General features: G+C 38.3%; 1 protein-coding gene across 5 annotated transcripts in view; it reads right to left on the bottom strand.

Annotated features, from left to right (window-relative positions):
• Positions 1 to 979: 979 nt before the first annotated feature.
• DPP8 (dipeptidyl peptidase 8) overlaps positions 980 to 13,582 on the bottom strand; it is a 54,335-nt gene continuing 41,732 nt past the window's right edge. For 4 of the 5 annotated variants that reach the window (XM_027553000.1, XM_027552999.1, XM_027552997.1 and 1 more), the window contains exons 17-21: positions 11,316 to 11,462; positions 9,944 to 10,096; positions 8,577 to 8,719; positions 7,496 to 7,607; positions 980 to 5,173 (exon numbers count right to left, since the gene is read on the bottom strand). In XM_027553000.1, coding sequence (XP_027408801.1) covers positions 5,051 to 5,173; positions 7,496 to 7,607; positions 8,577 to 8,719; positions 9,944 to 10,096; positions 11,316 to 11,462 — 678 coding nt within the window. In that variant the 3' untranslated portion in view covers positions 980 to 5,050. Of the gene's footprint in view, positions 5,174 to 7,495; positions 7,608 to 8,576; positions 8,720 to 9,943; positions 10,097 to 10,723; positions 10,911 to 11,315; positions 11,463 to 13,582 lie in introns of those variants that run through there. The other variant, XR_003512979.1, reaches the window with a different exon arrangement.

Here is a 13,582-nt window from a genome sequence, read left to right on the forward strand (position 1 = left end):
CATAATATAGAACACAGCATTTTTTTTTTAAACATTATCCCTTTGAGTATCTGATGTGAAAGCCCTGCTCCTCGGAATGCACCCCCACTCATTCATGGAGTATTTTGCATACAACTTCAGAGGGCTATAGAATCCAAACTGAAGGTCTGTTCTGGAAGAATTATGAGACAAATATAAATTTACTATTTTTAGAGGGGTTCATCTGCTTCTTTCCTCCACCTTTTCTCTAGTTCTGCCCTTAAAGACCAGAGAATTGCCAAAGAAATCTCTGAGGAAAGTATTACTCTGAACTCCCTTGTAACTTCCTAGGGAGCATGCAGAAACCACTGTCAACTCCAAGAGGTATTCCAGAGAAACTGCCAGCTGCTCAGGGAGGAGATGCTAATCACTGGCTCCAAGCATCGCCCACCCTTGGAGTACCAGCTCTGGGTGCTGGGAACCACTTACACATACAAAACACATCACCCTCTGTGTCTGGATGCATCTTTTAAAGTGAAAGATGCTCAGCTGTATCCGACTCTTTGCAACCCCATGGAATATTCAGTCCATAGAATTCTCCAGGCCAGAATACTGGAGCGGGTAGCCTCTCCCTTCTCCAGGGGATCGTCCCAACCCAGGGATCGAACCCAGGTCTCCTGCATTGCAGGCGGATTCTTTACCAGTTGAGCCACAGGGGAAGCCCAAGAATACTGGAGTGGGTAGCCTATCCCTTCTCCAGGGGATCTTCCTGACCCAGTAATCGAACCAGGGTCTCCTGCATTGCAGGCAGATTCTTTACTAACTGAACTATCAAGGAAGCCTGGATGTATCTTTGGTTAGTACCTATACTAGAAACCACATGTAATCAATCACCTTGCAGTCTCCATTCTCCACTGCAAGCACAGGACCTTGTTTGTGTGTTTTAACCAGTCACGGTTGCCACTAGTCAAAGCAAGAGTGTACAAATGCGGAATGGGGGAAAAAGGGACATTTACATCAATTAATTTTAGCAGCATCTTTATTGCAACAAAGAACCTGTAATAAAATGCAACAAAACTAAGGTTTCACTTTACATGATTAAAAGCCATGTAGCTGAAAATGAGAAAACCCATAAACTTACTGGAGTGAGACATGCAGTTCTTTTTATACAAGTCAACGCTTAAAACAGCAGGCACTTTATGTTCTAAAATTAAAGACCTGAACTCCAATTGTGCTGAATACAACATAAACTTGTATTTGGGTTATTTAAAAACAAACATACAAACACTACTTCTCTCTCTCTGTGAGGGACTTCTTAAATGATTACCTAGAATTGTTTTTTGACAAAGTAAGAAAAAACTGCAGCCAGCACCTTGCACTAACATGCCTTCATATTTTAGGCTGCAAGATGGATAGGTGAGGTTGGGCTGTGGAAAGGTGAGAGTCAGGAAAGTTTCCTACGTCTGCTGGGAATGGACACTCAGCTTCCATATCTTAGTTTAGATATGGCTATGTCTTTTTGCTTACTTTAAATAGCTCTAATTTGGGTTCCTAGGCTTAAACAAGCACTTTATATCCCAAGCCCCAAACCTCCCACTACACCAAGGAAGACACGTTGAGTTTAACAATTTTAATTAACTTCAGAATGTCATATACTAATTAGAAGTACTGCTTCATTAATAAGCATGCTTAGCATTTACTTCAGAATGGAAAAATTAACCATTTTATGTTATCTTTAAAATGTTTCATAGGAATATATTAATAAATACTTCTTTAAAAATTTGCCTTTTCTACATATCATTTAACTACCATGAGCTGGGATATCTGGATGGAGTCTAGCACTGACAAAGCACTAAGGGGCTGTGTGGCCACGGGTATATTTTCTCCTCTCTATATGGAGGTTCCTCCTCTAAAAAATGAGAACATCAGATTATATCAAAGATATAATAGCTTGAAAGTTCTGTAATTCTATAATAATGAGAGATCTCATAGGAATCATTCCACCTAAAGAGAGACAATGTTATAGAGAGGTGGGATACACTTTTCTTCAAGAAATAAAACAAGTAAAAGTAAGCATCAGTTACCTATTACCTCATTCTTTTGAAAAATCATGCATGCATTGTGACTTCTTCCTCTTATGTGTGAGGCATTGGAAACAAGCCAGGAACAGCAAGAGGGAAAAACCTTCATTCCAAAATTAATCTCCAGACCAAGGGGAGATACAGTTAATGATACCTTCTGCTTTTTTCACAGTGAAGAAACAGCCAATAATTACTGTATGAGGAGCTATCTTGACTATTGTTTTACGTTCTTGAAAATCAGTCCAGTGTAAAAATCACCTATTATTTTCTTAATCCAACTCAGTCCTGTAGGAGAGTTTCTTAAAGTAGCTCCACAAATGACTTGCTTTAGAGACACCTGGAAAGCTTGTTAGAAATGCAGATTCCTGGTCTCCACTTAATCAACCAAATCCAAATTTCTAAGAGTGAGGTTCAAGAGTGCATTTCTTTTCAAAAGCATCCAGATGAATGAGATCTTGAGTCTCCCTGCTCAACACACAAGCAACCATACCTACCTGATGGCTGTTCAAGTGCACTCAATTATCAAACCTGCAAAACTCCCCCTTGATGTTTAACCTAGAGCTTTTTGGTTCTCACTAAAAATGTTGCTATACTCTTGCCTTTTAGTTTGTTGCCCATACATAGGGTACAAATAGTTTTAGTGAGGTTTCTACAGATTGCCTGAATTGACTATGCTTTTCCCATTGATTTTAAAAATCAAATTCAGTCAAGTTGTCTTTCTGCATGCAAATTCAGTCAGGTATTTTCCCTCTCTATAGAAGGAGAATGGCCTTTAACTGACTGACAGGGAATGATAACAGAAGCATTCCTTGTGATGGGAGGAAAGCAGATGGCAAGATGCAAAAGGAAAATATCTGTGAATTTGAGAGTCCATGAGGTTCCTTTAAGGTTTGTTTTGGTAAAATACGAGATGCCATTTTGAAAACACAGCCATATTGGGTAAGAGGTTTCAAATGAACGGCTGTCTAAAAGCTACTGTATACCATTTCTACTTTGCATATTATATAAGGATATATCCTCGGAGGCCAACGAGGTCCACAAACAAAAATGGCCTTCAGTAATCAGATACAAACTTAAGTCATGGGGGAAAGTACTTTCTTGGGGAAGAATATTACCCAAATCAATTTAATTTAACATTGAAAAGAATATAAACATATCTCAGCATGGGAAAATATCATAAACAAGAAAATCCATACATATACAGTCATTGGGAAAAGTGTGGTACCTATAATACAGTATAAATACAAAAACAGCAAAACCCAACCCCCCTCCGTGGACAGAACCACCAGGTCACCCTGCCACCTCTGGACGTCTCCCACCTCCCATGTGGCCCTCAAAGATGAGGTCCACGTCTCAAGCACAGTTATCTTTACTAACGGAGGCTGTGCTCTCTAGGATTAGGAATCTATTCACTCTGTAATGGTGAGAGAGAGTAAAATTTTTTTCTTTTGGAATATTGTTTAGAAGTACTGATAACGACTTTCCGAACATTGAGGCTTGTGATAAAAAGGGTCAAACTCTTGGGTGCCTTCTCTGACATTGGCTCCAATGTGACCCAGCTAGCACCCTAAGATGCTAAGATGACAGATCCCAATCAGCACTATGAGCTCCCTTAATAGTCAAGCTCTAGGGCTAAATCAGGAACATGTCATGACCACTCAAGAAATCGCTTATAAGCTTTGAACACTGAAAAAGAGAGTCATGGCTGGCTGGGGATCAGTTTATGGTTAAGAGGTTGTCTGGAAACCTCTGTATTTTAAGATCACAATATTTAAATGATGCTCAAATAATTTATAAAGGTTCAAGAAAGTTTCAATTTGCAAGGCTTCCAAAATTAAGAAGAAAATAACAAAAAATTAGAATTGAAATGTAAAAGTAACTGTAAGGAGCTTTTCTTCCCCTGAATAATGTTAGTCTGTAACTGTTGGCAAGAGAGTGATTTCTTAATTCTGGTTTCCTTAGCTAATATTCTAGGAGTTTAAATTTCAATTCTGAAACTTTTTCATGAGTATTTTTGGTCAGATTATACTTCTGCTTAGTTCTTAAGCAGACCCTTGCCTTCTCCTCTCCTTGCCATTCTCCACACCCTGGTCTCCCCGACTCCACCAAAATTCCCTTCCATTGCCCTAAAACTCTGGAACATTTCAGTGAGGAAAATACCCAATGGAAAATGGCACCATTAAGTTTTCTGAAGAATACGAGTGAATGTGTACTTTTTTCTTTTCCCAAAGGGAAAGGAACTGCCTGCAAATATTTAAGCTCTAATTATCTGATTAAAATTTTCCTGCCTGTAATTATCAATATTATAATCATGCTACATATACAGTTACTTGCCTTTATGTGAAAAGAAAAACCCACTCGGTCATATCATTAAAGAGAACCATTTATACTAGATACAATTTAAATTGGCTAAAAACTGGTCAGAGTTTGAATGAAACAAAGTAAGTGTCTTTAGGAGGCCACTAACTTAACCCTGAACAATCGTTAATGATTGGTTAAGTCATAGGTTTAATAGTGATTACTTTATAACATGCTGGATACACCCCAAGCAACGAAGCAGAAGCTATTCAATTACATTTAAGTGCTATCAAATCTGTAACTAGTCAGAGATTCTGGAATTGAACCAAGCCAATCACTAATATCATCATATTTTAACAAATTCCGAAGTATACTGTAAAAATACACTAAGTCCATGAGGTTTCATAATGCTATTAAAAATGAAAATAAGGTAGTATGAATACATAGTGCTAATGTCTTATTTCTTTCAGTGATTCTCAAGGTATTGCTGGGTCCCTTAGAAATACGTGTCATTTAATTTTGTGTGTGTATGGTTAAGGTATGAGATTACTATCCACAAGCTGTAAACACCTGCGTGGCACCAGATGTACTTTCAGAAGTAGATGTTATGTGGCAAGTACCAAAATGTGATGATCAATTCTCTATTGATTAAATTTAAACTTCCTCATTTGGTTAAACAGCCAGTGTACACCAGAGTTCTACACAGGTCAAAATTATATCACTTTCAGAGCAGCAATACGTGATCCAAGGTTTTCTTGAAGGTAGTGCAAAAGATGCAGTTCATAATGTTCTCCAGATTCAGGAACTCTTATGCTGTGTCTCTCCTGAGGATAGATCTTAAAAAACAACAACCAAATCAAAATACAAAAAATAAGAACTTAGTATCTCCTTCCAAAGCTTTCCAGAGATTCTCAACAGGAATAATAACATGGAGCAGAGCTTCTCCAAGATATTGCATACACACCTCCAATGTAAAGGCTCCCCTCCTTTTATTTTTTTATTATTATTAAAAAATTTTTTTGGCCAAGCCCCACGATGTGTAGGCTCTTAGTTCCTGTCCAAGGTAGGAACCCACGCCCCCTGCACTGGAAGTGTGGCATCTCACTGGGGAAGCCCCTCTTCCTTTTGTAATTCCCTATGTATCACTAAGCTTACAGAAGGATCAATGGTTCTCCAAGTGTGGTTTGCAGACTTCTGGAGTCTTCAGAAACCCTTTCAAGGGATACACAGGGTCAAAACTACTTTCAGGACAAAACTAAGACAAAACTAAGACATTAAGGAATAAGCGTTTATTCACTGTGTTGGCATCTGCACTGATAATGAAAGGCAACGGTGGGTAAAACTGCTGGTGCCTTAGCATGAATCAAATCAGTGACGTACACTTTAGTAAATAAGAAAAAATGCCAGCTTCATTTAAGCAGAAGTTAGAATTTTATTAAATTGCAACCCTTGAGCAGAGGTCTTTTTATATTCTGTGGTGATAAAACGGGCAGAATGCATAAAGCACTTCTGCTACAGGATGTCTGAAGGGAAAGACTTGTACAACTGAGTTTTCTTTCTTTTATCTGTGCCTCGAGGCATGCAAGCTCTTAAGTCCCCAACCAGGGATCGAACCCATGCCCCCTGCACTGGAAGTGTGGCATCTTAACCACTGGATTGCCAGGGTCTCTCAAACTGAGCTTATAAATGGAACTCCATTTTCTCACTTGAAAGAAAGACATCTACGGTGATTTAGACTTGGCTATTTGGCAAACATTTTCTCAAAAATAATAGCTGGCTACTTCAAAGACAACATTGACAGTATTTGCTGCTAGTGATAAATTGTGAGATTTTAAGTGAAAATTAGAATTTTGGAAAACTTGCATTCTATCAACTACTATTTCATGAGTTTCCAATACCTGGAAGACTTTTCTCTTGGCATTAGTGGTAGTATTAATGTATGTGATTTAAAAAATATTGTATGATAAAATGAGTCAACAATTAGAAGTGAACCAGTGTTTTCCAGATGACCAATGCATGGATAAAAGATGCATCTGAAGTACAAGATCCACCCAACAGACTATAACAGAGCATGAGAAGTTTACAGATATAGCTTCGGATTCTACACTAAAACTAACCTTTAAGAACTACCATTTGTCCAGTTTTAGTGCAGCAACAAAGAACAGCTATTATTATCTGAAAAAGCTAAAATATTACTCCCATTTCTTAGCTAGGTATTTTGTGAGGCTGAAATTTCTTCATTTACTTTAGCCAAAACAACATTTCACAACAGAAGTAGATATGAGCATTGAGGTGTTATTTCTTATTAAGTCAGATATTAAAGGGATTTATAAATATGTAAAACAGTACTAACTTTCTCACTAAACTTTAAATTGTTTTTCCCCCATTAAAAAAATGTGATCTGTGCTAACATGTAATAATAGTTTATCATTGGTAAATAAATAAATATTTTAAGATTTTCTTAGTCAATGTAAGAGCAATACCCACTGACATAATTCACATAAAGAAAAACTGTTTGGTATATAGAAGGGCCCCGAGACCCTTGGAAACTGATGCTACAGCAAATATCTCAGAGTTTACCCAAAGAAATGCCAACTGAAACATAAAAGAAGGAAAGTAATATTTTTCATTTCTTACGAGCATATAATCCATGCAAGGAGCAGAAACAAGGAAGAAAAGGAAGAACGGTTTCTCTTAAAAGTTTTTTTTTTTTAATAATGGAGCAATGGAGGTGGGTAACTTGGTTTCTGCCCCAGTGTCAATATAAAATAGAAGAAAATTAAAAGACCATATATTCAGGTCCTAAAAATCCTTTACAATGAAATCAAGTAGCATTTCCTCACCCTTCCAAGGGGAAGAAGAAAAGCAAAGGAGGATAGTGAATGGACTCCTGTCATCTTGTCCACGACTACAAACTGAAAGCAGATACAGACACACAAGTCATGTAATCGGACAGGCCAATTTTCATCCTGACTTCAACAGAACAGAATCTTAACTTTTACCAACTAGAGGCACTGCTAACTATGCCTAGTATTTCAGTTCTCTTAAGCAGACAGTGGCCACAGCTGAAAATTCAACCTCACTCCATAGTTTATTATATTTCAAAGTAACCAATCATGAATCATGACTATATTAATCAGAAAATTAAAATAACTCACCTGTAAATCATATGGCTTTCCAGCCCTCACTAAAAAACTCAGTAATATACTGGTGTGTGCAAAATGAACATTCTCATCCAAGAACCCATGTAAGAGCAGTAAACGATTTGGTCTGGAGAAATGGAAATATCAGAAGATGAGGTAAAATAGAGTATTTGCGAAAACTACTTAACTTGTTAAAACTAACCATAACCTACTACAATAACTTCCTTATACTGTAATGTTAGAATAAGGATTCAACATTTCAATATTAAATTAGTAATATATTAACCAGATGCTACATATAATGAAAAAAATCAAACGTGTTCAATTTCCTATTAAGATATTATCATACATCAATAATTACAGCATGTCCCTAGAAAAGGAATAATCATATATGCTATTTGTAAAATATACGTAAGCAGAAATGGGATTTTTTCCACTCTGAAACAGTGGTGTTGTGCTGTGCTTAGTTGCTCAGTTGTGTCCAACTCTTTGAGACCCCATGGACTGTAGCCTGCCAGGCTCCTCTGTCCATGGACATTCTCTAGGCAAGAATACTGGAGTGGGTTGCCATGCCCTCCTCCAGGGAAACAGTGGTATACTTAATTAATAAAGATTCTTTTAGCACTTAAGCAATTGCTTCAAATATAACTCACTGCTGCTGCTAAGTCACTTCAGTCGTGTCCGACTCTGTGCGACCTCAGAGACGGCAGCCCACCAGGCTCCCCCGTCCCTTGGATTCTCCAGGTAAGAACACTGGAGTGGGTTGCCATTGCCTTCTCCAATGCATGAAAGTGAAAAGTGAAAGTGAAGTCGCTCAGTCATGCCCGACTCTTAGCGACCCCATGGACTGCAGCCTACCAGGCTCCTCCGTCCATGGGATTTTCCAGGCAAGAGTACTGGAATGGGTTGCCATTGCCTTCTCCTAAAAAACCAAAATTATATGAACTGGCCTATAATTCAGCTTTAAGAAAACAGCCATGCTTTCTAGTAATCCATATAATATTAGTTTTATTTTTTTTATTTGTAGCTTTCCTTACTATTAAAGACAATCTTAAAAAATACAATTTAAAATTTTAGTTTTAAAGCTTGAACTTACTCAGAGGGGAATTTTTCTGCTTGCATGGCTACAGATCCTAAGTAATAGCCCTGTTCATTCTGGTCAGGGTGACCCATATAACGTTCCGTGTAGCCTGTATCATAGAAGATCCACAGAGTGACTGGGGCCCCGGCAATAGCAACCTACAGAAGATAACAGTGACAGTCAAGTGTGGTTCAGAAAAGAATGGTTAACACTGACAGTCTGTAACTGCAAATTTATAGGCTAAAATTATCTTTAGGCTTTAGCCTCACAACTGTGGTCTCAGGCAACTGAGAAAATCAAAGGGGAATGCCAAGGTCAAGAACTTGATACTTAATGAGTCAGATAGCTTCATGTTCCACAGAGGTGGCACACGCTAAATCCTTAACCTGGGCTGGATGAAACATAAACATGAGTCTCCATTAGAAGAGGAGGCTGAACTAGAACATATGAATGCCTCAGTGTAAGCTGAGGAAAAAAATATGGGACACGTGTCAGCTTTACATAGGAAGAGCAGTCATTTTCTTCTTTTTTGTTTTTTTAGCTTCTGTTGGCAGTACAGAATTTAAAACAATGAATGAAATATATTTACGTACTAAACACTTGTCTCATTTTAAGGCTCCCACAGTTTTATATTTAAATATCGTAATTACTTTCTTGACAGCTGCAAGCCTGGGAAAATTATGGCAGTATTCAGACTTCATTTTGTTGTTATTATAAATAAAGATTATCTGAATATACAAAAACCTTGTCACTTTTATTCCTAAAAATAAATAATTTCCACTGTAAAATAAAATGTTAATGAAATATTAAAAAAAGAAAAATGCTACTCATTATTTCCATGTGCTTAACAGTTTTTAGCATCTTTTTTCTAACATATTTTTCTACAACCTCTAACATAAGAGGTTGTTTATAAAGTTGTAATCACTGCTTATATATTTAGTAGTTTATTCATTTGGTACAGACTTACTTAGGACCTACTATGTGCCAAGCCTTGTGCTTGGCTGCTGAGGATACAGCATAAGGCAGATAGATCCCTGCCCTCAGACGCTGTAGCCCAATAATTAAAAAAATAAGAACAATCCAATACGAATGTGGGTTTTACTAATCAAGACTATCTCCCATAATATTTGGCATATGTCTGTTAATAGCTAATACCTGATCAAGCTGACAAGTATTTCATACAGATATATACAGATAAAGAAATATAAATATATATCCCACAAGTTGACAAGATAAATCTATTATTTCTCATGGCTGTTAAACACACAAACCCTAATATTTCATAATACTGTCAACTTCAGAAAATTGGTTCTTTTCTTGTATCTCAATTTATAGAAAATTCTACCCTTATTGCAAAAGAAATACCATAGGAAATCACATACCCTGAAGATATCTGACCTCTGCATTAACGCCATTAGGGACAGGTATCCTCCATAGGACCAGCCATGGATGCCCACACGATCTAAGTCAATGAAATCATATTGAGAGGCTAGATACTGGAGTCCTTCCACTTGATCGTCAATTTCTATTTGACCCTGTCAAAAAAGGGAGAACATTTCACTGATTCTGATAAATAAAAATCTCATTATAGAGTGTTTTGAAAGCTGGCAGATGTTCTTACTAAAAACACCTGTGTTTTTTTTTTTTTTTTTTTAGAAAAGAACTTATTATTGATTGAGATTCTGTGGCTTGGAAAAAAATTTTTTAACTCTATTTAGAGATAGGAGCCTATAGCTTCTGTTGCTAGCCTGTCCTAGAGTTTAGTTACCCCTTAGTCACAAAGTTCTTTCCTACTGCAAGCCCAAATGTCCTTTGTCATATGGGTATTTCCCATTTCCATTTGTTCTGTTGTCTGCTAAGAGGTCAGCATCTTCCTTGTAACAAGCCTTCCTATACCCAAAGATGAAAAATTAGCCCCCTTAAGTGGATGACTAATTTTACTTCTCTTTAAAACTTCATGCAATAAAGTGGAAGGAATCACTCTTGAGGTCTTGTTCTCCTCTTTGCCCATTATCTACCTCTAGGAATTGAACATACAATTTCTTTAAAGTCCTATATAGTCCTGATTCCTATCACCACCACCCTATCTGTATTACTAGGCCTGCCAGTGCACACAATCTCACTTCACTGAGCCAAAAACAAAAATAAAAACAAAAACTTACATGAGAATACAACATAAGGTCAAAGAACTGGCTGTGGGAGAAAATCCCCATGTCTTACTCAGCATGTCCAATACACTGGCAAACACAGTAACTGCCTTACTGTGCAAAAGGAACATCGGATTCTCATCATTTCCCAAAGCAGCAGAAAGGACATGGGGCATCTCTAAAAGGTAGCATTTAAAGCTTCCTGTAGAGAGAAAGAGGCTTGTCACAAGGAAGGCACTAACCAGTTGGTTTCTCTCTTCACAGAGGACAGAACAAATCTCAGTTATTCCTCTTACTAGTGTACAGGATGCTGAAAACTAAATGTGATGCCTTCTGGCTACACTGGACATAAAAAATAGAAAGAGAGGGGGTTTCTATGTAAAAGTGGTTCTATCTCAGCTCCACAAAGCTACTTACAGGTAGACTGGAATAGCCTAGTGAGGATCGGCTGGCACCTTCCCTCCCGCCCCAAGCACATGCTCACACATGTGCACACACACACTCACTCACGGTCCCTGCCCCATTTCTGTCTCTGGGATTTCACACCAAACAAAGCACCAAAAACTGCAAATGTCTTTAAAAGAGAAATGCTGGTATGCTCACACACCATTTTATACTTAAAGGCGCCTTCAAATTTAAGCCCCCGGTGGCAGGACCCCCTGTTGTCTATCACCACAACCACATAGCCCAGAGAGGCCAGGGTGTTCAGTCGGAAGTACTTCACTCCTTTAAACCGATTATTCACCAACTGCACCTGAGGAAGAAAGACAGTTTCAGTGAAATGTATTCTATGGTAACATACAAAAGCAAATTAGAGAGGAAGGATGCTGCAAAAAATAGAAAGCTTACATTTTTAATATTATTTTGCCTATAAAATGAAATTATTTTCTTGTGGCAAGAACACATAAAATGGACCCTCTTAAAAATTTAAGCGTACAATACCGTATTGTTAATCATAGGACAGTTTTGCACAGCAGATCTCGAGAACTTATTCATCTTGCATAATTCAGGTTTTTTTTTTATGGTCACTGTTTAGTAACTCTCTCTTTCCCCTTGCCTGATATATTTTTGCTGCTGCTGCTGCTGCTAAGTCGCTTCAGTTGTGTCCGACTCTGTGTGACCCCATAGACGGCAGCCCACCAGGCTACCCCATCCCTGGGATTCTCCAGGCAATAACAGTGGAGTGGGTTGCCATTTCCTTCTCCAATGCATGAAAGTGAAAAGTGAAAGTGAAGTCGCTCAGCCGTGTCCGACTCTTCGTGACCCCATGGACTGCAGTTTACCAGGCTCCTCCATCCATGGGATTTTCCAGGCAAGAGTACTGGAATGGGGTGTTACTGCCTTCTCCATGATATATTTTTAAATTAACTTAAATCTTTTCATGTTTATGTTATTTCTTTTCTTTCTTAACTTCACATGCAAAGTTCAGAGGATTAATGAACAATTACAGACTTCAAAATTATAAGATATTAACTACTATAAGATATATGATTTAGTCTATTCCATAAAAAAAGTTACTAAAATGATTACTTCTACCCTGAGAAAGAAATGCATCCTTCAAATGATGGAACAGGACCATTTTTTTTCTCCCTACCGGTATCTTCTGGGATTGTCTCTGACCAGTAGAGGGAAAACTTCAGTACTTTAATAAAATACTGTGACCAGTCAGCTTACTTTTTCCTGTTACACAGATCAGTGCAAAAGGTAAGATAATTCTTAAAAAACTTTAGCACCCTAGAAACTATACTTCAAAATGACTGCGAAATTAAATGCAGTTTAGTGCTTCACCAGAAGTAAACTCTCCAGTGAAAAGAAGACTTTAACTAATGGGCAAAAAGCTACAGAAGTTCAAGGTTTTGGTGGACACTAAGAGCAAAGAGGAACTAAAGAGCCTCTTGATGAGGTGAAGGAGGAGAGGGTAAGAGCTGGCTTAAGACTAAATATTTTAAAAATTAAGACAATGGCATCCAGCCCCATTGCTGCATGGCAAATAGAAGGGAAAAGGTGGAAGTAGTGACAGATTTCCTCTTCTTGGGCTCCAAAATCACTGCAGACAGTGACTGCAGCCATGAAATCAGAAGACGACTGCTTCTTGGCAGGAAAGCGATGACAAACCTAGACAGTATGTTGAAAAGCAGGGACATTATTCGGCCGACAAAGGTCCGTATAGTCAAGGCTATGGTCTTCCCAGGGGTCACATATGATTGTGAGAGCTGGACCATAAAGAAGGTAGAACGCCAAAGAACTGATGCCTTCAACTGTGGTGCTGGAGAAGACTCCTGAAAGTCCCTTGGACAGCAAGAGATCAAACCAATCTTTTGTTTTGTTTTGTTCCATTTCTTGGTGCCAGAACCTGGGACAAACCAGTCAATCTTAAGAAAGATCAACCCTGAATATTCACTGGAAGGACTGAAGCTGAAGCTCCAGTATCCTGGGCATCTGACACGAACAGACAACTCATTGGAAAAGTCCCTGATGCTGGGAAAGACTGAGGGCAGGAGGAGAAGAGGGCGTCAGAGGAAGAGATGGCTGGAAGGCATCACCGATGCAATGAACATGAACTTGGGCAAACTCCAGGAGACGGTGACGGCCAGGGAGGCCTGGCGTGCTGCAATCCATGGGGTTGCAAAGAGTCAGACACAACTGGGGGACTGAACAACAACAACAAAGACAGATAATAAACAAAAAATGGATTCTGGCAAAATTGAGAAAGCGTTCTCTGGTGTAAACCATTGGGAAAACCAAGTTAGTCAGGAATTAAAATAAGAATTGCTGCTATCTTCACTCAGTCAACATCTACTGACCATTTACTGAGCTAGACTGGAGGTGGGCATGTAAAAAAATCTTCCTTTTGAACTTCTGGATGTTTAGTTA

This window comes from Bos indicus x Bos taurus, chromosome 10 (genome assembly GCF_003369695.1).
Source record: "Bos indicus x Bos taurus breed Angus x Brahman F1 hybrid chromosome 10, Bos_hybrid_MaternalHap_v2.0, whole genome shotgun sequence".
Taxonomy (NCBI): Eukaryota; Metazoa; Chordata; class Mammalia; order Artiodactyla; family Bovidae; genus Bos; species Bos indicus x Bos taurus.